The sequence below is a fragment of the Lactuca saligna genome, chromosome 4, assembly GCF_052625555.1.
Source record: "Lactuca saligna cultivar CGN05327 chromosome 4, ASM5262555v1, whole genome shotgun sequence".
Taxonomy (NCBI): domain Eukaryota; kingdom Viridiplantae; phylum Streptophyta; class Magnoliopsida; order Asterales; family Asteraceae; genus Lactuca; species Lactuca saligna.
Genome location: NC_136420.1, coordinates 143,475,237 through 143,501,506, shown reverse-complemented (window position 1 = coordinate 143,501,506; position 26,270 = coordinate 143,475,237). Strand labels below are relative to the sequence as shown.

At 33.0% G+C, this 26,270-nt stretch overlaps 2 protein-coding genes across 3 annotated transcripts; both read left to right on the top strand.

Annotated features, from left to right (window-relative positions):
* Positions 1 to 12,035: 12,035 nt before the first annotated feature.
* Positions 12,036 to 14,950, top strand: LOC145038844 (heterodimeric geranylgeranyl pyrophosphate synthase small subunit, chloroplastic-like). 2 transcript variants are annotated; one of them, XR_013679595.1, is made up of 5 exons: positions 12,036 to 12,222; positions 12,506 to 12,576; positions 12,703 to 12,753; positions 14,578 to 14,637; positions 14,826 to 14,950. XR_013679595.1 is itself a non-coding variant. In XM_078987076.1 (5 exons), the coding sequence occupies exons 3-5, from the start codon at positions 13,497 to 13,499 to the stop codon at positions 14,832 to 14,834; spliced, it is 408 nt and encodes a 135-aa protein (XP_078843202.1). In that variant the 5' UTR covers positions 12,036 to 12,222; positions 12,506 to 12,576; positions 12,703 to 13,496; the 3' UTR covers positions 14,835 to 14,950. The 2 variants fall into 2 exon arrangements, 1 of the variants encoding a protein (XP_078843202.1); XM_078987076.1 differs by having other exon boundaries at positions 12,703 to 13,835.
* A 7,351-nt stretch (positions 14,951 to 22,301) lies between these two features.
* Positions 22,302 to 24,776, top strand: LOC145040225 (uncharacterized). The gene is made up of 5 exons (XM_078988182.1): positions 22,302 to 22,585; positions 22,932 to 23,063; positions 23,429 to 23,816; positions 24,512 to 24,560; positions 24,769 to 24,776. The coding sequence occupies exons 1-5, from the start codon at positions 22,302 to 22,304 to the stop codon at positions 24,774 to 24,776; spliced, it is 861 nt and encodes a 286-aa protein (XP_078844308.1).
* The last annotated feature ends 1,494 nt before the right edge of the window (positions 24,777 to 26,270 follow it).

Genomic DNA, 26,270 nt, shown 5'->3' with positions numbered 1-26,270 from the left:
GTATGATATGATGCTATGTGCTAGTGACAGTGGGGGGGAGATAGTCCCCCAGAATACCGATCGATAGGGCCGAAGGGGCGGTCATGCCCAGCCATGCTAGATATATTATGTGATATATGTGTTATGTGGTAGTAGTAAGGGGTGAAATAGTCCCCAGTATCCGATCGAGAGGACCGAAGGGGAGGCCAGCTCCCAGATATGCTAGTCAGTATCCGGTCGAGAGGACCGAAGGGGAGACCAGCACCCAGATATGCTAGTCAGTATCCAGTCGGGAGGATCGAAGGGGAGGCCAGCTCCCAGATAGACTAGTTTGTATCTGGTCGAGAGGACCGAAGGGGTAGGTCGGACACCCAGATATGCCTGACAATATATGTATGTTATGTGATTGTATGGTATCTGGTATGTTGGGGGAACTCACTAAGCTTCGTGCTTACAGTTTTCAGTTTTGGTCTCAGGTACCTCTTCTTCGAATGGGAAAGAGCTAGCGCGGTAGCGGCCCATCACACACATGCTCCGTATTCCGCACCATGAGATCTTCCTGGGGATTTGTACTCTGACGTTATTATGTTTTATGAAAATGTTTTTCCAGACATGCGATATCTTTATAAAATGTTATGATCGGTAAACGTTTTATTTCAAATGTTTTTCTAAGTATATGTTTTCAAAAATGAAATTTTTGGCTCGTATGTTTGGGTTGTTACAGTTATCTTCCATCCTTATGTCAACCTCACGAATCCGGTTTGCTTGGACTCTTGAATGATAAGCCTGATTGGCAAGTTTGCCTACCACAACTGGGAGTGCTCGATCAGCTGAACTTCCTCCACTGACATCGTCGAAGTAACGACACATACCATAAGGAGGACGCAGTCCTTGCTGTTGGCTCCAATGGTGGATGTGGCTTCCCCAGGCAGGAGTTGGTCCTTGAAATCCCATCCTGAAAGGAGGTCGGACTGCAGGCGGATTGATTACCTCAGGCTCTGAGGCTGAGTTATCCGAACCTTCCTCCTCCTCGTCTTCCATGGGTTCCTCCTCGGGGTCATCTTCAATCCATCCCCCATTAACTTGGTTGGGGTAGTAGGGGTCGCCGAGGTGATGGAGTCCAGCCATTGAGTCTATACGAGAATAGGTTTAAGAATTGACTATAGGCTAAAGCATGTAAAATTTACCCTTAAGTTTGGCGGTTGAAGGTACCCAAATACTCCCATAGTGTTCTTAATGCTATGCTCTTGGTAAGTTTTAAATTTGTTGTCCACTGCAGACACTCCCTGGCATACGTTAGTCGACTCTCAAACAAATATAGTTGATCAGGCTATATTCATCCCAGTTCCGATTACATGTCCCAAGGCACACCTGCACTGCACAATTTATTTATAATACTTCTATATTGATCTATTTATGACACTGTTATTAATATGAAATGAACGCATGCCTACTTTACAAAAATTAAATAAATTTAATTTTAAAAGTATGACTCTTACTCAGAGTGTTTTTGCCTAGTTGTGTTTATAGTTGTATACCAAAAATGGTTTTGATATACTTAATTCACTATAAACAATGCTCTGATACCAATCTATCACACCCCCAAACCAGAATGGCGGAAAAATTTCGGGGGCGGAGGACATCATATTCAGTATCATAACAGTTCATAGTAAGGAAAGTACACACCACCATATATATATATATATATATATATATATATATATATATACAGGTTTTAAAATGTTTACATAATTGTATTTGTTACATGTTCAAAAGATAAATACATAAACATCTTTCAAAAGAAGTAATTAACGCTGGAGAGTTAATCCCCAAAAGTTGGTTTCCAACCTGCTTAGCAGTTCCCAGAGAGTACAAGTTATTTCAAAGAAAAATTGTCAACAATTAAGTTGTTGAGTTCATAAGCGGTTTTGAGAAAATGTATACCATTCCAAAGTTCGTGTATTTTCCAAGAAAATCCCTTATTCCCTTATAAAAGTATGAAATGCATATGAATGTTCGTGTTATGAAATGTAAATAGTTGTACCAGGAAAATCCCTTATTTTCCTATTAGTTGATTGTTTTGGATACAGGAAAATCTCTTATTTTCCTAAAGTAACAGGCAGTCTCTAATGTCCAAGACCGGAAATCACAAGCAACTGACATGCTTAAAAGGTTGAGGCATAGTTTTATATATTAAAGCTATAAGAAGATCGCACTTGTTAGATGAAGAATACCTTTAATAGCTATTCATTCATAAAAGTAGAATACCATAATAATTGTCCATCCAGTGAGTTTTATAATCATACTAAACATAATATGCCTGTGGCGACGGTCTTCAGGCACTGAAACGTTATAACAAACTGTCACCCAAAGGACTGTAGCTAACAGTCAGGGCGCGGGATCATGACTTCCTGTATAGATCTATACACATTTGACATGCTCTCCAAATGGGAGACTCTGGTTATAATAGACAGGACTTTAGGTAGCACCTTTTAACGAAAAGGTAGCATTGAAGATGTAATCGTCTCACGAATTCTCAACTAAGTATGTATTAAAATAACAGTTTTGTATGCAATGTTTATCCTCTTTCATAATGCTTGATAAAGCATAAATCATAAGTTCTTTGAATGCATAAAATGGTTTAACAAGGATGGCTACCCTGGATACTATGCATTTTGTATAAATCTAATGCATGCAAAGTATAACAAGAGTTTTCACGTTTCCACTCGGGATCAACCGTGTGTTTACTTGTATTCTCCCCCGAAATGTATTAAATGTACATTATAAAGTATTTGAAGGTGTATAATAGGGGTATGAACTCACTTGATAGAGTGAAGACGGTGAGATGAAAACCGAGCAGAACTTCGACAGGAGAAAACGGGTTTCTCGGGATTCTCGGGAATCTCTGGAGCGTAAAACTTCCTTCGGGACTTGGATATGTAAACCGGGGCTTCGGGATATTGCTTGCACGCAAAATGGAGTAAAAACGCAGGAGAAAGAGAGGAAATGAGCAATTTTCCCCACAACCTCGCATCCCTTTTATAGGGGCTGCAAACCCTCGGTACACGGGGCGTACCGGACGTCACGCATGACCGCATCCTCGTCTGTCGAACTTCGTATGGGACGGGGAATAGAGGTGTAGAGGGGCGACGTGGACAATCTGAAGCCTAGCACCCGAGTATGTTGGGCGTACGAGGGTACGCTGGGTGTAACTCGCGTCAGTTTGTGCACCTCAAACTTGTAAAATCCGTAATTTTCGCATACGAGCTCCATTTTTTGACGTTCTTTATATGCACGCGTAGGTGAGAATGTACTCATACAAGTTTAATTTAGACTCCGTCGTCTATTTTTGACTTTATTTTAATTATATTGTTTTTAAAAGTTCGGGACAAGAAAGGTCTGTTAAAATTCCATAACTTCTTTATCTGATGTCTGTTTTCGACAGACTTTTTACCGTTGTACTACCATTGTTGAGGTCTTCGATTCTCATTTAGATTGTTTCGGTCAAAAGTCTCTCAATCTCTATTTCGAGTTTTTAGCAGTTTAATGATATCTACGACTTTCATTTAGATACCTAAGGCTAAAAAGTATTTTATCGAAATTTCTCGTTTTATACTTAACAACGCTTTACCGATAGTGTTACGAATCTTTGATTGGTTATAACTCCTTTGTTATAACTTGGATTTTAGTGTTTCTTATATTTTTGGAAACCTTATCACGATATCTACCACATAGTGTACTCAATCGGAGCTTTTTGAAAATTTCATTTTCGATGATATTCTTATTACTTCACAAAGAGATTAAAAGACTCAACTTTTAGACATTGCATTGACCTAAAATAACGGGTTGTTACATTATCCCCCGGTTAGAGGGAATTTCGTCCCGACTTTTAGACTTTACATTGATCATGGTGAGGATCCTGAATTCCTTCCCTGTCCATCTTGTCAAATGTGATTTTTTTTCACAGCTAATCATGGTATTCTTCTGTGGTCTATCTCACTTTTTGTTTTAGATACCTTGGCGTGTCTTTTAGCCTGAGAATAAGAGATACCACAGATATTAGATCCACCTGGGATAACATTAATTATCTTAGCATCAGAGGGTGGAGATCCTGGTTTCTCCAGGATCTTGCGATCATCCTGGCTGTTCTCCTTGGTTTTTTCTCTTTTTCTCCCAAGGATCTCTTTGAGGTTTCCTAACTAAGGAGGTAGTTGATTTCTTTTCTTAGGGCTATCTAGTCCTCCATCATGTGGCCAAAGTCTTAGTGGTAAGCACACCATTTGGACATGTCTTTCCAAGCGGTGAACTTGTTGTCTCTCTTTGGCCATCTTGCTTTGTCTCCAAGATCCTGCATAGCATGAATTACACCTGAAATATCCACAGAAAAACAATAGTCAGTGATTTTAGGAAGCTCTTCTTTTTCTTCTCCTCCATCTTCAAGAGCATTAACCCTGTGATGATTCGTTTTGGAATAGGGGTTTGATTTGTAGGATCTTTGAGTCGAGGATTCGACCTTCCTATTGGGGTTCTTATATCGATCCGAAGGGTTGTTTCTCTTCTGGACCTCTCTATCCTCTTCGATCCTTATGAACCTCAACGATCAGCACCTGACTTCATCCAATTTTTGCATGGGGTCATCACAAGGTCTTCATAGAAGGGTGAATCCTTTCTTAGTATCATTTTAAAAGCTTCTACAACGGTTTCCATGTCGATGTTAGGGATGCTCAGAGCTTCCCTGCCAAATGTGTTAACAAAGTCCCTAAGCTTTTCCTTAGGATCCTGGACCGCCCGGTAGAGATCACTAGTGATCTACTCGAAGGTTCTGCTGCAAGAGAATTGGTTATTAAAGATATTGACTAAGTATGCAAATGAAGTAATAGAGTATGGGGGAACGTTTAGCAACCATTTGAGGGTTGATCATGTAAGGTTCGAACCAAAGCCTTTACATAGGCAAGCTTCCTTCAAGTGCCCTAGGATGTGAATGATCTTCATCCTTTCTCTGTATTGGGCTATATGCTCTTCGGGATCTATAGTTCCATCGTATAGCTTCATCCTGGGAGTTTGGAAGCGCTTAGGAACTTCGGTATCAGCTATCGCATGAGCAAATATTGAGATCATGTGGCTTGTAGGGGATGCTTCTGGTATTGGTTGAACCACTCCGGGTACACTGGAGATCATTTGTCTTAATTCCTGAAGTTCCCAGGCCATGTTTGGGTTTATTCCTACATCAATGTTAGTATAGTTAGTATTAATAGTATTGTTGTTTAAGAAGTTACTAGAATCAAGGTTTCAAGGAGTGTTGAAAGGCTCATTGAGATTATTGATCATAAACACTCGGTTGTCCATAGTTGCCCCCAGGGTGACGCTATAGTGGTAGGAATCGTGTTCTTCTGGCGATTTTCTGAGGATCCTGCATTATCGAAGTCCAGGATCCTTGGTTGCACAACTGTGGACTTTGTTTCCTGGGATTTCTAAAATTCCGCCTTCATCCTCTCCACTTATTTGAGTAGTGCTCTATTCTCCTCCTTTTGTTGGGTCACCTGTTGCGTTATTTTCTCCATCATAGCAAAAACTTTTGCATTAGTGACTAAGGCAGTTGGATCCTGGAGCCCTGAGGATCCCAAACTTCCTGGATTAGCAATTAAGGGGATACTTTTCTTGGAAGTGTCAGGCATTTTCCTTTGAGTAGGGAGCCCACTCGGAGGAGGTGGTAGGTTATTGGTTGGAATGGAAGGAGCAGAGGACGGAGAGAGGATCGGTTGTGTGGACATGATTTTTTTTTTTGAGGATTTTGAACACCACGGCCCCACGGTGGGCGCCAAATTGTTTTGGTCAAAATTACACAAGCACTAATCAACCAAATTGAATGAGAGGTTGTGATGTTAAGATTGTGTACTAGCAAATGGTAAAAGAAAGTGATACAATAGTTTACAAGGAAAACCCTTGATCCTTGTTAGGATCGCTGACATAAATGACCACCTACCTTGATGATTTTATTGATATAAAATGAAGATTACAGTGAATTCTTAGTAAGAATAAGTAAATAATTTCGTAGAGTAAGCTTAGACTAAAAAACAGTGTGTTGTGTGCAGATTACAAGTGTCAATTTATAGTCTAAACTAGCCAACAAGATGTCCGTTATTTCCGCGATCCTCTATGACCAACTTCATGAACATTATTTGACCTACTATTCCGGGTCTTCAGCGCTATTGAGATGATTCTTCGTTGAGAATTGGTCTTCCTTTGACTACTTCTGCACACATGTTAATTATAGACAAGACATGATCATTATAAATATTAATAAAAATAATAACGGTAATTAGCCCGGATCCTGAGGTAGTTGAGGATCCTGAATATTCTAAAGACCCTGACCCTAACAATTTTTATATATATATATATATATATATATATATATATATATATATATGGGATGGTTTACTTGAGATTAAAAAAAAAAAAAGTAGAGTTCTTAAGATTCAACCCCACCCACATATTTCTCATTTGTCGCTCTAATGCTCTAGTGTACCGGCAGCAACGAGGTATGCCTTATCATAAATGATTGTATGAGTGAGAGGTATAATCATATATGATTATACATGTTTATACGTATATGCCTAATCATAAATGATTATACATATATGTATGTTCACAGATTAAGTAATCATAAATGATTATGACAGTTGGTGGTAGAATAGGTGGTGATGACAGTGGTGGCGGTGGTATAAATAACAGATGTGACAGTGGAGGAGTCAGCCGATGTCAGAGGTGGTGGTAGTGGTGGTGGCGGTTATGGTGGCAGAGGAGAAAGGAACAGGCGGCGTAATATAATCATTTATGATTATACCAGGCCGCCGCACCGGTACGCCGGAGGGTTAGAGCGACAGATGTGAAATATGTGGCTGAGGTTGAATCTCAACATCTCTATTTTATTTTTAATCTCAACGGAACGTGAGTGTGTGTGTATACATACATACATACATACATACATACATACATATATATATATATATATATATATATATATATATATATATATATATATATATATAAGGTCCGGTTCCTGTGAGGACTCGTTTTAAAGTGAGGAATCGTGAGGATACCTTTAAAAAATTGAAAAAAAATCAAAAAAAAAAAATACAAATCATAAAATCAAGCATATATCTATGTCAGGAAGAAAAAATTGGAAAAAAATTGCATCATTAAAATTGATCTTTGATTCAATTTTAATTTTTTTTTATTTTGTATCATTATGATGCATGATTCAATTTTAATGATCCAAAAAAAATTCTAATTTTTTTCTCACGGATATAGATCTATGATCGATTTTCTAGTTATATACACACACAGAGAGAGAGAGAGAGATAGGATGGTTCAATTGAGAAAAAACGGTTGAGAATGAGAGAATCATTCTCATCCACTCATTTATTTTTCCGCATAAAACTTAGACATATAGGCGGAATGGATAACGGATATACATGTGTTTCCAACCAAAGATGTTTCCTTAAAGTATGTTAATCATTACCTTAATATACACACAAAACATGTTTTTTTTTGTTTTTTTTTTTATAATGTTATTTTTTTCGAAAGATTATTTTAATTATATCAAAATTCATAATTTTTTATTCTTTATAAATAGACATCCATTTTGATATAATTTTAAGATAAAATAAAAGAATTATTTTTTTGAGTTTCAGATATCTTTATTCATAAGTGAATAAAAACGCATCAGGTTTTTATTATAATACATTTGTTATTCACTTATGAATAAAATATATGTTTAACTTCTTTTACAGTTTAAGTATCGTTTATATATGAATATAACACGTTATAAAGTTTTCTTATCTAATATATATTTTTTACATCATGTTTCCGTCAAATGTTATATTTATATATGAATAAAACGTGTATTTGTTATTGTCATATGTTATATTTATATATTAATAAAACATTCATAAGATTTTTGTTACATTTCATTTGTTATTCATATATATAAATAAGTAGTATGTTAAAAAAAGATAAAGTGTTTTGAAAATTTGAACTACTTATTCATATAAGAATAACAAATGAACTGTAATAAAATTATGATAAATGTGTTTTTCGTATATTAATATAACTTGTGAGGAAAGTCAATACACGTTTTATTCATATGTGAATATATCATGTGACGAGAGTTAATGTAACCAATAAAGAGTTTATTATATGTTATATTTATATATGAATGATATTTAATCTATAAAAAAAATTAACCATATTTTTTATTCATAAATGAATAACGAATCGACTGTACTAAAAATATGATGCATTTTTATTCACTTATGAATAATGATAGTTGAAATATAAAAAAAAATTATTTTATCTTAAAAAGTATATCAATATAGATGTCTATTTGTAGAGAATAAAAAATCATAAATTTTTATATATTTAAAATTAATTTTCGATAAAAATAGTTTCTTAAAAATTAAAAAAAAAATATATGTTTTTGTATATATTAAGGTAATGATTAATATAATTTAAGGAAATATGTTTTGTTGGAAGCACATGTGTATTCCTTATCAATTTCCGCTGGTACAACGGAGGCTTTTGTGACAAAAAAAAATGAGTGATTGAGAATGATTTTTTCATTCTCAACTTTTTTATTTTCTCAATTGAACTTATATATATATATATATATATATATATATATATATATATATATATATATATACAAGTTCAATTGAGAAAATAAAAAATGTTGAGAATGAGATAATTATTCTCAGCCACTCATTTATTTTTACCGTAAAAGCCTCCGTCGTACCAGCGGAATTGGGAAAGGAATACACATGTATCTTCCAACAAAACATTTTTCCTTAAACTATGCTAATCATTAACTTAATATATACAAAAAAAATTTTTTTTCCTTTTTTTTAATTTTTAAATAACTATTTTTATCGAAAAATAATTTTAAATATACCAAAATTCATGATTTTTTATTCTCTACAAATAGACATTTATATTGATATAATTTTAAGATAAAATAATTTTTTTTTATATTTCCAGCTATCGTTATTAACAAGTGAATAAAAATACATCTGATTTTTAGTACAGTATATTCGTTATTCATGTATGAATAAAAAATATGATTAATTTTTTTTTGTACGTATTAAGTATTATTCATATATAAATATAACATATAATAAACTCTTTACTGCTTACATCAACTCTCGTCACATGTTATATTCACGTATAAATAAAATGTGTATTGACTTTCCTCACAAATTATATTAATATACGAAGAACACATTTATCATAATTTTGTTACAATTCATTTGTTATTCTTATATGAATAAGTAGTTCAAATTTTCAAAACACATCATCTTTTTTAACATACTATTTATATATATATATATATATATATATATATATATATATATATATATATATATACTAATTTAGAACTCCCCCATGAACAATACTTGGTTGTGATTAGTGGGTTTTTTTTTCTTTTTTTGCATTTTTTTTTTGTTATTTGTCCATTTTTATATTGTATAGCGGTGGGTAGCTGTTGTCAATGTTCGGTGCTACGTGTTGTTACCTGCTCCCACCTCCGGCTGCTGCCAATTACATGCTAACAACAAATATCCCACTGCCTCTCCTCATCCTGTATCCAGTTCCTTCTTACACCCAACCCGACGCATTCCACCCCCTTCGCCGACTTTCACCGACTTCGTATATCCCCTTCGACTCAAATACCTTCTCTCTTCTATTCTCCCTTTACCTCATTCCTTCTCTAAATCAGCGTATCAATAATGGATCGGGGAGTAAACGGAAGGAATCGCCAAGCCGGTCGGCGCAAACGAATGCTTAAGGAATGATCAAATTAAAGGTTTGGGATCCAAAACCATCGAGTTATGTTTCAATATTCTATAGCGCAAATAACAAAGATTTATTATCATTCTTTGGTGATTATTGGTTTGATAGTGATGAGCGGTGTAACCTTTATTGGAGGAAAAAGGATGGGGTGGAGGTACTTGGTCGGACTTCAAAGCTTCTTCCCTACAAAGATCGTAGATCTGACACTTCTTGGCTCATCTATCTTCTCCATTTGTAAAACCCCAAAAATACGAGCCAAAAATTTCATTTTTAAATACACATACTTAGCAAAACATTAAAATAAAACATTCACCGATCATATCATTTCATAAAAGATGTGCCTGTCTGGAAACCAGTTTAAAAAAACATAATAAAGTCAGAGTACAAATCCCCAGGAAGATCTCATAGTGAGGAATACAAGGCTTGTGTGTGTGATGTATTGCTACCGCACGAGCTCCTTCCCCTTCGAAGAAGAGGTACCTGAAACCAAAACTGAAAACTATAAGCACGAAGCTTAGTGAGTTCCCCCATCATACCACATACCATACAATCACATATCATACATATTGCCAGGCATTTCTGGGGTGCCCGACCTACCCGATACGGCCATTCTGGGGTGCCGACCTACCCGTGTCAAGCCATTCTGGGGTGCTGACTACCCATGTCGAGCCATTCTGGGGTGCTGACTACCCTTCAGTCTTAACGACCGAACCTTGGGGACTATTTCACCCCTACTGTTACTATCATATATCATAACATAACAATCCAGCATGAAAACATATAATCACATACTATCAGACGTATCTGGGGTGTCTAACTACCCTTCGGTCCTAACAACCGAACACTGCTACTATCACATACAACATATCATGCTAGCATATAACATATCAGGTAGTAGCAAACCTAGATGATATCACAAAGACAATCATCTATCATACATCCCCTACTGGTGGGCCGGCATTGTGGCCTTAGACCCACCGCTACTAGAAGGTAACTCACCTCGGAAGTAGCTGCTGAAATCTGCTTGCTGGGCATCTAACTGTTGGATCACAAATCCTCCAGCTATAAACCATAAACATAGGTTAGACACCCATAAATACCATTGGGTCAAAAGACTGACCCTCCCTTGGCCCAAGGTCAACCCCTTGGTCAAAGTCAATGACCGTTTGACTAAACTCGTCGAGTCATGGCTGGGACTCGCCGAGTCCTTTCTCTAGTAACCCGGTCCTACCCAACCAGGCGTTCTTCCCACTCACTGAATCACTCTTCATTCATGACTTGGGACGATTGAACTAACTCGTGACCCGACTCGCTGAGTTTGAAGAACAACTCGCCGAGTTCCAGGCAATCTTCATAGGACTCGCCGAGTTGTTCATCCAACTCGCCGAGTCTAAGGCCATCTTCATGGAACTCACCGAGTTCCTCCTTGGGACTCGCCGAGTCCCTATGACCCATTTCCCATATAGGCCAAATATGAGACATGCAACGCTTCAAAACCATAGATCCATGTCCCTTGAGCTTGCTTATCACGTAAAGTTGCAAACTTTACGTGCATGCATGGCCCTATAAGCTAAAAAGGCCAAAACCAAGCTCTTCAAGAGGTCATAGACTCAATGGGGACCTTAATCACTTCAACCACAAGAGCTTTATGCTACTAATTCATCCAATAAGTCCATATCAGAAGTCCTTTCAGATCATTAAGCACCACACATGGAGCTTGGTGATCTAGGGCTTGAAAACCACCAATTTTGGGACAAAAATGGCAACTAATGATCTAAAGATCAAGGTAGAGAATTTTCTACCTGAATGGAAGCTTCTCCCTACGTAGAGTTCGGATCTACTCCTTTCCTTGCACTCTTCAACCACCTTTTTCTCCTTCTAAGCTCCAATCTCCTTCACAAGGCCAAAAACTCTCTCCAGATCAATAAGGGGGCTAGGGTCTCACTCTAATGCTCTCTGGAAGTGTTAGGGACAAGGAGGCCAAGGTAGAGTGTTTAAATAGGTGTAAACACCCGGATTAGGGTTTTTGCCCAACCAGGGCCTACTTATCGAGTCTGGGGACCGACTCACCGAGTCCAAAGTCCAAATCCCGCTCCTTGACCCACTCCTACTCGACGAGTTGGCCCATTAACTCGCCGAGTCCAAGGCAATATATATAAATATTAAGAAAATAATTATCAAGAAGTACGTACCGGGGACTAGGTGCTACACCATTTCTTTCATGTTTTCTCCTAGATTCTAAATCAATTAAAGCTTCTTAAAATATCAAGATCGAGAATCGGCCTACCGTATCAACCCTTCTAAACTGCCATCAGGTAATTTCGTTTGGGGGGAGACAAAAGGCAAGAGTCATTACATCAACGTCGATGATGGTCGGTCCTAATGGCTATCCAGGTTTGTATCTTAATTCGTTCTTCTTATACATAGCACCGTCTAACCATATTCAAAACCTAATTGTACATAATATGGTGATGGAAAACTTCAATTAGATGTTTAATTTCATGTGTTTTCTAAAATGCATATATGTTGCACTCTATATGTTTACTGAAATGCATCAGAGAAATAAAATTCCTTATGTTTTCATTTGAGGACTCTCACATAATAAGAACATCAAGAACGTTTGTTGATTCATTTATGATCACAAAACAACCAAATAACAATACCTAATTCCTACAAGATCATGGGGGTGATCAAGGCAGAGAAATAAAAGTCTCGTCTTCACAAATCAAGCATGTTCATGATGATCAGGTTTGGTTTTCTTTTTGATTATTAACTGTTGATTACCAATATTTTTTGTTTGACTATAAAGTTCAAACCTTTCACATACTTACTTACTTTTCTATGTTTCCTTCTAAATCCATGGTGCACTTAAAGCATGTGCAATCTGAAATTGATATACTAGAAGATCACAAGCAGCAACTGCATGTGAGTTAAGTTGACTATTATTGTTTATTTATTTTCCCCTTTTTTTCTCAAGTTTCAATTGTATATCTTCTCATCAACATAATGGAATGATTGATTGTTGAGTCCCATTTTAAATCTAATTTAGCATATTGATTGGTACTGATTTCTAATATTGAGGAGGTTCCCCTCTAAATTCATATAGATGCAAAAGAGATATAAAATTCCATTTTACCCTTACCCCTTTTTATCTTCAGCAAATCAGGTTTGTGACCTCAATCATCTCAACGACTGCCTCATTTTTTTCCTGTCTACCTCTGAATTTTCCTTCATATGTGATTTCATCTTCTCAGCATCATTAAGTATTATCAATTTCACCTTCTTCTTTGTCATCTTATCATTTTCTTAGCAAATAAGTTTTTTTTTTTTTCAAATTGTTGCTGCGATTTCATTTATTTTTTGGATAGATTCTTTTCGAGTTTTGACATTAACGAATTGTAGATGTTAAATATTTGAGTATCAGTGATATAAACCTTACATTGCATACAAGGTGTTTCAGAAAATTTATATTTGACTTTTGTCCTAGTTTTGCCAATTATCATCATTTTGTAGCACAAATGTTGCTATCTTTTGTTGTTGATGATTAAGCATGTATTGTACTATTTGAGTTTGAGACTTGATACCTGATGTTTAATGTATGATTATGTACAATATTGAACATTTGAACTTCAATTTAAAAAAAAAAAGGAAGATAGAAAAAAGAAGGGATGATGTTTGCAACAGCCATAAGTTCATGTCCATATCTTCATTTTCCAAAGAGACTTTTTGTAACTCAAAAAAAGATCAGATGTTGTTCAACTATCTCATCATCAATCTCTACAAACTTTGACCTTAAAACTTATTGGTCAACTCTAAGAGAAGAAATTAATCAGAAGGTTGATGAAGGTATACTTGTCCAATACCCTAATCAAATCTATGAATCAATGTGTTACTCTGTTCTTGTAAAAGGAGCAAAAAGAGCACCACTAGTTGTGTGTGTTACCGCCTGTGAACTCCATGGCGGCAACCGCCTTGCCGCCTTACCCACCGCCTTTGCCCTTGAAATGGTACCCAAATCTTCTTTTATTCTTTTGCTTATATTTTCCAATTCCTCTCATGCTTTTTCACTTTAGTAAACATTACAATCAATTCGTGATTCGCCATCCAAAAAATCTATAACAAATTTGGTCCAAGGGTAATTTGATCATATTTAAAAAACTAAGGGTTGAAATGTTGGATCAAAGAAAATGGAACCATGAGGATGAGGATTGTTAGTGCTAAATTTTTTAAACATGGACTTAAAGTGCAAATTTCACTATACCATAAGGACCATTTCTCTAATTTACTCTATTAAATATAATATTTAATAACCTATTTATATCAAGTATTATAATTGTGGACGTTAGGTAATATTCACACAAAATAAATAATAAAGGTAGTTTATGTTGAACTTCATAACATAATTTGAATAAGAGTAAATTGCAAAATTGGTCCCTGTGTTTTCCCAAAATGTACAAGTTCTTGCGATTTTGAAGGTAAGGGCATTTTGGTCGTTTTTTCTAGATTTTCAATTTAACTGATTTCACTTCAAGTGCAATGAACTTTTATTGTTGTTTTAGATAACATTGTAATTTTATTGCTTAGTTTATAATGGATTTTCGTTTACCTAAGCAATTGAAGGTAGTTTGTATGTCACATTATTCTAATTCATTAAATGAAAGAAGTACTTTTGACACACACACATAAGTTCATTTTTATGGTTTTTGTTTTAATCTTGATTTTGAACCCTAATATCATCTGAATTTGCAGGTCTTGCGAATTACAGTTATCTTAAAAATGGCATTGAAGACTAAATTTTCAATAATTCAGGTTTGTTATAAGTTTCCATAATTATTTGTTATTTTTGTTTTTTTTTATCATATCAATCACCATATCCATCAGTCAAATAAATAATTACCTTTGACTTCAAATAATTTGAATAAATTGAATTATGAGATGTCATTTTAAGTACTTGCATGCATCCAATCAAGAGTTTGTGTTCCTTTTTTTCTTTGCAGGTATGGTGATGGTGGATTGATGATGATTGGACTTTCTCTGCGCATTTTATTCTTTCTTCATCAAACCAATAACTAAGAATGTATTTTATTCTGAGTGTTTTCAATTTGTTAAAGTTCAATGATCTTACCCTTAAAGTAATTATGTAATGTAATGTATCCTTATGTTTACATATTCCAATATAAGTATTATTCATTTAAAACATAATTTAATGGAAGGATGAATATGCCTTAAATTGCTGATTTGATTTGTATCAATCACATATTTCCATAAATAGCAATGTACATTCTATTACACTACTTTCATCTTTTCTGTTACAACACAACCAATTTTATAATTAACATCGTTTTGGTTAATGTGAAAGAAGAGCAATATAATTTTCTATTTTTCCTAACTACGTCACTGAATTAAAAATACTACAAGCAGAATCCAACCCCCACAAAGCGGGGATCCTTCTCTAGTTTATATATAAATAACAAATGAACTTTAACAAAAATCTTATACATGTTTTACTAATATTTGAATATAACATATGATGATAACTAATACACGTTTTATTCATATATAAATATAACATGCAACGAAAGATAATGTAAAAAGATATATTTCATTTAAGAAAACTTTATAACATGTTATATTCATATATAAACGATACTTAAACTGTAAAAAAAGTTAAGCATACGTTTTATTTATAAGTGAATAACGAATGTATTTGTTGGGTCAAAAATATGGTTTATACTTTGCTTTTCTAGAAAAATATATTTTTATGTAATGTTGTATGTGTTTGCGGTTTGTGTGTACGGCTGTACACATGTGTATGGTTGGAGGTCCATATAAATAGATGTAATGAGTAGAGGAGTGGAAGGCTAGAGAAGAGAGAAGAAGTGTGTATGAGAGAGAATCTATTGTAAGGAGCATAATTCATATCATCAATACATCATTAGATTCATCTTAATTCTTCTTCTCTTCTATTTGATCTGACATCATCCAATTGATTGGGATTCCGCACCATCAGTTGGATCGGATTGATACACAAACAATTTTGGGGACTTACGGTATTCTAATAAAAACTTGATGCGTTTTTATTCACTTATGAATAACGATAGATGAAACTTAATTTTATCTCAAAACTATATAACATAGATATCTATTTATAGAAAATAAGAAATTATGAATTTAGATATAATTAAAATAAATTTTTGATAAAAATAACATTCTAAAAAAAACATGTTTTTGTATATATGAAGGTAATGATTAACATACTTTAAGGAAACATGTTTTGTTGGAAAACACATGTATATCCGTTACCCATTTCGCTGATATGTCTAAGTTTTTTGCAGCAAAATAAATGTGTTGCTGGGAATAATTCTTTTATTCTCAACCTTTTTTTTTTCAATTGAACCCTCATATCTCTCTCTCTCTCTATCTATATATATATATATATATATATATATATATATATATATATATATATATATAATTTTCTATTTTTATGTATTATTACCTTTTCAAGTAATTTTTTTATTGTCACGGTCAATATAATTATTATATTATGGTTGCAAAATAAATTATTATAAAATTTGAGAAATTCATATTTGCTTTGTAAAGTCGTATTTCCATGATTACATCAATTATTGTATACTAGGTGTGAGGCCCATGTATTACATGGGTTTATTTAAAAATAAAATAAATATGAAATTTTAACAATTTAAAATTTTTGAATTTGTAAGAAAAATGAGAAATTTTTTAAATTATTAAAATTAATGAGGCTTTAATGTATTGAATACATTACATATATACATCATTTTTAATAAATAACTTACATATATATTACCTTACATATTAAATGTGGAATTTTAATTTAATAAAATGAAAAATACAATAAAATGACAAGTGGAAAATAAAAAAATTTAAAAATTCTACAAAATGACATGTGTCCAAATGAATAAGAAGAGGACATGTGACAAAAAACCATCATTTATTAGAGTAGTAGATGTTTTGATCAAATTACCAAATATATATAGCATGGCCTATTTACATTTTGATACATAAAGTCCTAATATTTACATTTTGATTGGAAATAGTGGCTTAAAAGATAACGAAATTTTAATTTTGTTAATATTTATCATGGCCGGTGATGAGCATATGCAATGTGGGCATGTGCACAGGGCCTATCTTTTCGAGGGGCCCAACTTTTTTCTTTTTTTATTATATTCAGTTTTCAGCCCAAATGTAAATCCAAGTACTGTGATCGTAGTCCCTACGCGAGAAGGGCAAGGCAGCATCTCACAAATCGCAGCAGAACAGAAGCTAATTGCATACAACAGTGAGGGTGAAGGGTTTATAGCCGATTACTCATTCAGTCATTTGAATCAATCATTATGAGTTTATAATTTCATCAGGTAATCAATAATCATTATTCAACACCAACCATGGATTCCAACACACTACTTCAGGTCGCAGGTTCTGTAACGCCCGCAGATCCGGGCTAGTCAATTTAGAGGCAATAGGGGTCAAAAATGACTTTTCGACAAAAGATTATTTAGAATGAATAGTCTTAACCAAGTTTTAGAATATGTCACAAGGTTTCCGTACATATAAAGAACGCCGAAATCCGAGTTATAACGAAGAAGTTATGGCCCGCCGAAGTTTTACGGCAAAACCGGCACAGCACCGGAAGACGTAAATAGTGAATTTACGATAGAAGACTTTTTAGCCTTAGCAATCTAAACAAAAGTCGTATAATATGTTAAACTAAGAGCGTCGATAAAAAGAACGCCCAAATCTGACTTCGTATGAGGAAGTTATGATTTTTCTAAGATTCGGCTTAGTAGTGTACAGCCCGAAACTCGAATTTTAGTTCGAGCGGTTTTTGGCTTACGTGAAATAAATGAGATTTGAAGATATCATTAATAGGAACTCAACGGTAAAAAGACAGACGAAAACGGAGTCCGTATGAAGGAGTTACGAATTCTTCGCGGTCATTTAACAGTCTAAACGCCTCGTACTGTTAAATTTAAGATCGGTCGAGAATTAGCCGACGGAGTCAAAATGAAAGTTGTAGATATTATTTTTACCTACGGGTGGATATAAAGAACGTCAAAAACGGAGGTCGTATGTGAAAGTTACGGATTTTAGAAGTCGGAAGTGTGTTGTGCGAAAATGGGTGATGTGGCACAATCTTGGCCATTGCTTTCTCCCCAAGTCTTGCCACTAGATGGTGACATGTGGCACCAAGTTCAGCCATTTTCACCCTATAAATACCACCTCTCCCACCCTCATTTTCTTCACACCTTTTCCATTCTTTCTTCTCTTTACTCTCTCTCTAGAACCTCTCTCTAGCCCCGAAATCCCCCAAAAAGCCTAGGGAACCTCCCTAGCACGAGGCGGAAGCCCCGGAGTGCTCGACGGCTCCGAGAAGAAGAGCTTTTCGGCTCGGAAACGCTGCTCCAAGCAAAGCCTGGTTTTCTATAAAACCCGCTGTAAGTGAGCTACGTCTACGCTATTTTTAATATAGTTTTTATTTAATTATATGAACGTTATTAAGAACATATAATAAATACTTGGGCTATTATTATGGGTTATATAAGTATTTTTTTTAACGCTTATATAATAGTAATAATAGCTAGACTATTAATTAGTCTCGGCGAATAATAGACTAAAATCTATTGGTGATAATACTAGGTTTCGTCGAAGGAAATTATTTTAAAGTAAACGAAGCGTTGTCCGAGTACCGAGTCACCACCTTCTCAGGTGAGTGCATGGTCCCTTTCATCTTACACATAGATATGAAGTATTTATTATATAATTTACGTGTTGTGAGTGCATGGTCCCTTTCATCTTACACATAGATATGAAGTATTTATTATATAATTTACGTGTTGTGAGTGCATAGTCCCTTTCATCTTACACATAGATATGAAGTATTTTATATAAACTACGTGCTATGTGTGCATATTATCTGAATACTTGCTGTCTATGCTGGATGAACGTTTTATACATGTTTTAAAGGATTTAAACTGTATACGTATTTTATATACACGAATATGTTGGGTATGATGATGGGTAGATGAATGATGAGAGATAGAAGATGACGTGAGTATACATTGGCAGCTATAGACTTAGTGCCTATGGGACAAACACTGGTAGCTATGGACTTAGTACCTGTTAAACGTTGGTAGCTATGGATTTAGTACCTGTTGGGAATTGGTAGCTATGGACTTAGTACCTATTAGTTAGACACTGGTAGCTATGGATTTAGTACCTGTAGGAATTGGTAGCTATGGACTTAGTACCTGTTGAGCACTGGTAGCTATGGATTTAGTAACCGATGAATAGACTATAGCAGCTATGGAATTAGTGCTTTACGAACGAATATCGGCAGCTATGGATTTAGTGCCAGTCCTATAACCCTGGAAGTAAGGGAATTTGGAATAACGAATGCAGAATAGATGACTCTTAGGAGTAAAGAAGATAACGGGGATGGGTAATTGGGTTAATTGTTTGATGATTGAACATAACAATTATATTATTGTGGGTTGAAAACCCTATGTACTCACCAGGTTTCCCAACCTGACCCACTCAGTTTATTTACATCACAGGTGGCGATATGAAGTGACATTACATTGAGAGATTTAAAGAGATGTAGATCACTAGTGTAAATAATTGTAAGTTCTGTTTATGCTTATGTTTCTGTATTAACGATGACATCCCAAACGTTTTAAGATGAATAAAAATACGTTTCTTCGAAAATGTTTTAATAACGTATTTATCGTGTTTTTCTGGGAACAAATTCCGCAACCTTTTTATAAAATGAAGTACTCTGATTTTTATAAAGCATAAACAAAATCGGTCTTTTCTGGCCGTGATTTTGGGGATGTCACAGGTTCACATCATTTGTTTGAAACTGTATCTTTTGATTATCTTTACTGGCAGTAATTTTCAACTGTCGATGTTTGATTTTGTTAATATTGATCAAGAGGTGTTCAAGATTTATGTTTCGGTTTTATCTATGTAGCAGTGATGTTTACTTAAACAAATCAGCTCTTAATTCTGTCGCATTTTGATTAATTTGAAAAGAAGATTGACTCCGGTTCAAATTATGTATTTCAAAAACTTGTGCTTTATATTAACATCTAATTCTCCATTATTACAGCTTAATGGAGAGCTTAATACAGGAACTGGGCTTCCAACTTTCTTGTGTGCATCTGTTAGATACTCTTATCCTAATTTATGTCACAATTCTACCCTTAAAATATGAATCATTTGGGCAACTAGGTTTAAATTAGCAAATCTTTAACACATATACTTACTTGATACTATAATTGAATACTTCACACTTGAATAGTTGAGTGAATAGATTATTAGATACAGAAACCTGAATGTTGAACTTGAATCATTATCAATTTATCGCTTATTCACTTTATTATTTAATACTTCATACTTGAATAGTGAATGTTGTTAAATTCACTGAATTTCTGCTCATGGTACAGTTTCATATATATCTTGTTAATTCACTTTATAATTGAAGAACATCTTTGAAAAATTGATTTTCTTGAACAGATTGTGTTTAAATTCTAAATCATTTTGTATTGCAGATTGAACAACACAAAGCAGAGATCAAGAGGCTTTAGGAATCTAAGGCACAGATCAAGGCATTATCTGTTATGCAGCTTTACTAAAAGAGAGGTATTATTTTGTTTTTTATGAACTTTTTATTTCCTAACTACCCTTACATTTAAAATAGTACGGTCTAGCTTGTTACTTGAACTGTAGTATATAATGTACCTCATGACTAAGTATTGCAAAGAATGGTGATTCTCATTATGTATTATTAATGCAATCTATGATTAGTATATAATGTACCCCGTTACATGTTAAGTGCTTTTTCTTAACTGCAATTATAATGTACCCCGTTACAAGTTAAGGCCTAAGGGCCTTTTTTTTCCGGCTTGTCCTGGGCATTTGAATCCTCAGGACCGGCCCTGATATTTATTGCTTAACTTATATACTTGATTTACCCATAAATTGTTTGAAATTGTTTACATTTTATTTTTATGATTGATTGTAGATGGTTTTAAGATCAAATGTGAACAATTTCAAATAAATCATTAGTAAACCAAGAATGAAAATAAATTGAATGATTAAATATGAACAAAATTAAAACTTAATCATTAAAATCGTTATCTCCTTATCAAAATGTAAATACTATCAAAGTGTAAATATTAGCATTTTATCCTAACATTATCAATTAATTTATCATATAAATAAAATAAAATAGTAAATATGGACGACTACAACAGTAGAAAAGCATATAAGATTAACCTTAATATTTGAAATAACCCGTTAGCTTTATTTTCAGTATTAACCCATTTAAAACTATAGAAAATATCTAAGCTTAAATAGTTAAATTGGTCCAGAACTTGAAGAGCTAATTATTTCATCCATAAAAATTAAAACATATTATGTTTTTGAGAGAAAATTCAGTTAGAAGATAATGACAATGACAAGTCATTTTTTGTTCGGAAGCATAAAGTGTATAACTGTAAGTAAAATAACATGGCAAGACAAATAAAAAACAAAAATATTATCCATTACGTATTTATATATTATTACATCATTTTTCCATATTCAATGATTTAGTCCTTACTTTTACCGTCGTCAAGCTTGAGGTTTTAAATTTCGTTATGTGACATGCATGTGATAAGAGTACTTTTGGTCATTTATGCATGTGGGTTTGATTTTCTAAGAATATATTCAGAATTTTCAAAAAAAAGTCTAATTATTTTGAAAACATTAATTATTATTTTTAAATTTTTTTAATAGAAAAATCCAGAAAACCAATCAATTTCAGGTTATGAGGCAAAATCGTTAATTTTCCCATAATAATTGAAATTTTCTATAAAATTTTTCAAAATTTGTATATAATATTTAAACATATTTTGATGTGTTTTTATATAGTTATGTATTTTTAAAATTTTTATATAGTTTTTTTACGTTTTTATATATTTGAAATATATAAACGTATTTCTATGTATTTATATGAACTTATTTTGACATCCTTTTATATGTTTTGGTATATTTTTTTCACATATTTATGTTAAGTGTTTTATATAATGATTTACATATTTTATGTATTTTAAATGTATCTAAAATACCCTCGATAACTATAATAGTTTTGTGTCTAAGAAAAATGTAATTTACTTAGAGGGACATGACACCTAATAACAGCGCTATAACGGGTGGAGCACCATCCCATCTTGCCGTTATTTGGTGTTATGTTATCACGACAACAGGCCATAACATGTATAATTGATGCAAACGGTCACAATTTCGACCGTTTTTTTTAATAGTAACTAAAAAAAACTTACACTATAAATACATACAACTTATATCATTTTTAAATACAAAAAACATAAATTTCTCTCAATATTTCAGTATTTCAACTACATAATTCTTTCAATATTTCAGAACCAACTATGAATCGTCTTGATCCGACTCATCTGTACAACGATGATAACGACGAAGACGATTTGTATGTGACAATGATGTACCGGTATTATACAGAAAACCTACTACAACTAGATCCAACTCCACTACTCACGCAACGTGCGACATTAAACAGAGATCGTGATGAAGGGCATAGACGGCTACTTAACGATTACTTTGCCGAAAATTGTGTCTACCAGCCAAGCGATTTCAAAAGAAAATTCCGTTTGCGAAAAAATGGCTTTGAAAGAATAGCCAATGCTATGGAAGCAAGGTATCGTTTGTTTCAACTTTTATAAATTACAAAATCACTTTTAGATAAAATAAATACAATTTTTACATGTTTAATATTTATTTAGGCATTGTTTGTTTCAATTTTTATAATTTACAAAATGTCACTTTTAGATAAAATAAATACAATTTTTACATGTTTAATATTTATTTAGGTATTGTTTGTTTCAATTTTTATAATTTATAAAATATCACTTTTAGATAAAATAAATACAATTTTTACATGTTTAATATTTATTTAGGCATTGTTTGTTTCAATTTTTATAATTTATAAAATATCACTATTAGATAAAATAAATACAATTTTTACATGTTTAATATTTATTTAGGTATAAATTTTTCCAAATGAGATATGATGCTAGAGACAAACGAGGCTTCACATGGTTGCAAAAATGTGTTGCAGCAATAAAACTTATGGCAATGGGAGAATCACCAGATTCTGTTGACGATTATATGAGAATGTTTGAGAGGACCGCACGAAAAAGTTTGTATTTATTGGCAAGAGGTGTTGTTGAAACCTTCGGTGACCAATACTTGCGCAAACCTTCGTTGCATGATATGCAACAATTATATGCGGCGCATAAAGAAAGACATGGTTTTCCGGGTATGCTTGGGAACATTGACTGCACACACTAGAAATGGAGAAATTGCCCAGTGGCGTGGAAAGGCCAGTATTCGAGCGGTCATCATGGAGCGCCTTCGTTGGTCTTAGAGACTATTGTTTCACAAGATTTATGGAGTTGACATGCTTTTTTCGGAGTTGCAGGTTCTAACAACGACGTCAAAGTTCTCGATCAATCACCAATATTTGACGATCTTTTGTCAGGAAAAGCCTGGATGCTCCATTCACAGTGAATGGAAACGAATATAAGTTTGGGTATTACCTTACAAATGGAATATATCCACAATATTCTACGTTTGTGAAGGTGTTTCGACACCCAATAGATCCAAGGGACAGATATTTCAAGAGACGACAAGAAGGAGCACGTAAGGACGTTGAACGTGCTTTTGGGGTTTTGAAATCAAAATGGCACATAGTTGAACATGCAGCGAGACCTTATGAGTTAGATACTCTACGATATATCATGTATGGATGTATCATAATGCATAACATAGTTGTTGAAGATAAAGGACGCAATATTGCAACGTATTCGCCTATGGAGCCAAGACATGTGCAATTTCAACCAGAGACATCGGAATATTTACATAGAGTGGTTGATGTTCAAGATTAACGAAAACACAAGCAACTCCGTGAAGACTTGGCGGATTACATCTTTGTTGGTCACGAAAACGAAGATGAATAGTTTTAGGCCAAAAATGTAGGTTTTATCATCTTTTTTTTTTTTTTTTTTTGCTTTTTAGGTTTTTAAATGTTTTTGTGTTTTGTTGTAATTTTTTTAATGTTGTTTTTAATTTAAGTTTTATTAAAATTTTATTTTTACTTTTCAAATATAAATAAATAAATAAAATAAATTCGAAATATAGAAAAAAAAACATCAAAAAATAGAAAATAATTATTGTTATCATATGTTATTAGATGTTGTTCATTTCCACCTTGTGTGTTATAACATTCATGTATGAATAGGATGCTGACATGATACTTTTTGGGTGTGATAATATGTAATAACATGTTGCCCACAATCCTACACCTAATAGTCTTATAATGTATGAATCAAGGTTGAAAACATCAAAAAGTTCAAAAGTAATGATGGAGATCGTCAACACTCGTTTATAGAGATTTATCGGCTCGGGGTTTGGATTTTGATTATGATCGTGTTATCATTTCTCATTTTCCAAAAAACTCAATAAGAATTTTCTTGCAATATTTTTTATTTTCTAAGTGTTGGTTGTGGGGATAAATTTGTGATATTCACATAATAATTTTTTCTCAAGTTTATTTTTGTTTTAGATTGACTACCTTCGTAGTACCGGAAGAACCAGTCGAATGGGCGCCAAAGGTAAATTTCATCATTTTTTTTCTTGGTAAAGTTTCAAATTAAAATTACATATCTATCATTCTTCTATTATTTCGATCCTTACATTCTCTTTATTTAAGTGAAATGTAGGGATACGACTTGTACTAAACTACATTCCTTGTTGCAATACTCATGACATATCACATCTTTTTTTTTTTTTTTTTTTTTTTTTTTTTTTTTTTTTTTTTAGGAAAATGACAAGTCTAATTAGGAAAAAGGACCTCACTCTAGCAAACCGTGTAGAAGCGGCCGTGAGGAAAATATAAATACGTAAGTATATGTCTGTTTTTTTTTTTTTAAATGTGTTTTACACATAAATACATGAAAAAATATACCAAAATACATAAAATTAAGTAAATATACTTAAAAATTCATATAAATATATAAAAAGTATGTTTATACATTTAAAATACATAAAAAAAACTATATAAAAGAACTTAAAAACTTAACAAACACATAAATATGTAAAAAAATATAGAAAAATACATAAAATATATTAAAAATATAAAAATACATTTATACGCTATATATAAATTTTGAGAAAATCTGTAGAAAAATCATAGTATTTTAGGAAAATTAACGATTTGGTCTAATGAACTGGTGAAAATGTCAATGGGGGCTAACATGAAGAAAGTTGCCGATTTCTTGGGTTTTTATATTTCATTTTTTGGGACTTAATCATTAATTTCCTCTTAGATATTTCTAATTTTATATCATAACTAAAACTTATACCATCTTGTTTTGCTGGGGATAAACCAATAATTTTCAGTTTTCTTTGTCAAACTCTTAAGTTTCAATGTCCAATTTGCAGGGGCATAATTTATAAATTTTATATTAGGAAGCAACCATTTTTCCATTTTTTTTAAATATATGGACCATTACTGCAAAAAAAAATCTACACATAGACATTTTATGTACATTAGAAAGACAATTTTGTAATTGATTTTCTATAAATTGACCAAACATGCAAAAGTTTTGTGACGAAAGTCTCAAACACAAAAAGTATCTTGTTTAAACATATGGATTATTCTGTAAATAAAAAATAGACATAGATCTTTTATACAAATTATAGAGACAACTTCTGTAATTTATTTTCTATATAAAAATCAAACCTGCTACCATACAAAACTATTGTTGTAAAAATCTAAAAATCAAAACTATTGTGACAAAATTCTAAAAAGCAAAAGTATACTATTCATACATGGCTTTGATTTTTATTATATATAATAATTTTTGGGGAGGATGGTATTGACAAGCTTAAAGATTATTGAAAGAATTTTTTTATATATAAAAATAGCATAAATATATAAGATTGTTATGTGTGTGGTACTTATGCTTATGATAAGATGTAACAGTGTGCCGAAATAGAAACGAGAAGTCTTGATAAATTTAAGGAATGGACTCATATATAAGTTGAAAGGTTAGCCGATAGGCTCATATACTAGCTGTAAACTTATGAAAAATGATTATCGGTAAAAACTAGCTGATAAGCTAGTTAGAAGATATAAAATAATATAAAAGAACATTTAGGAAAAGAGTTTTTTTATAACTAAGGGTGTATTTGATAAATTTAATAATAATAATAATAATAATAATAATTTAAAAAAAAAAAAAAAAAAAAAAACTAATGAAAAGCTAGTCTAAGTTGTTTTCAAAAGTTAGCTTATCAACTAACATATATGACCCATTTTT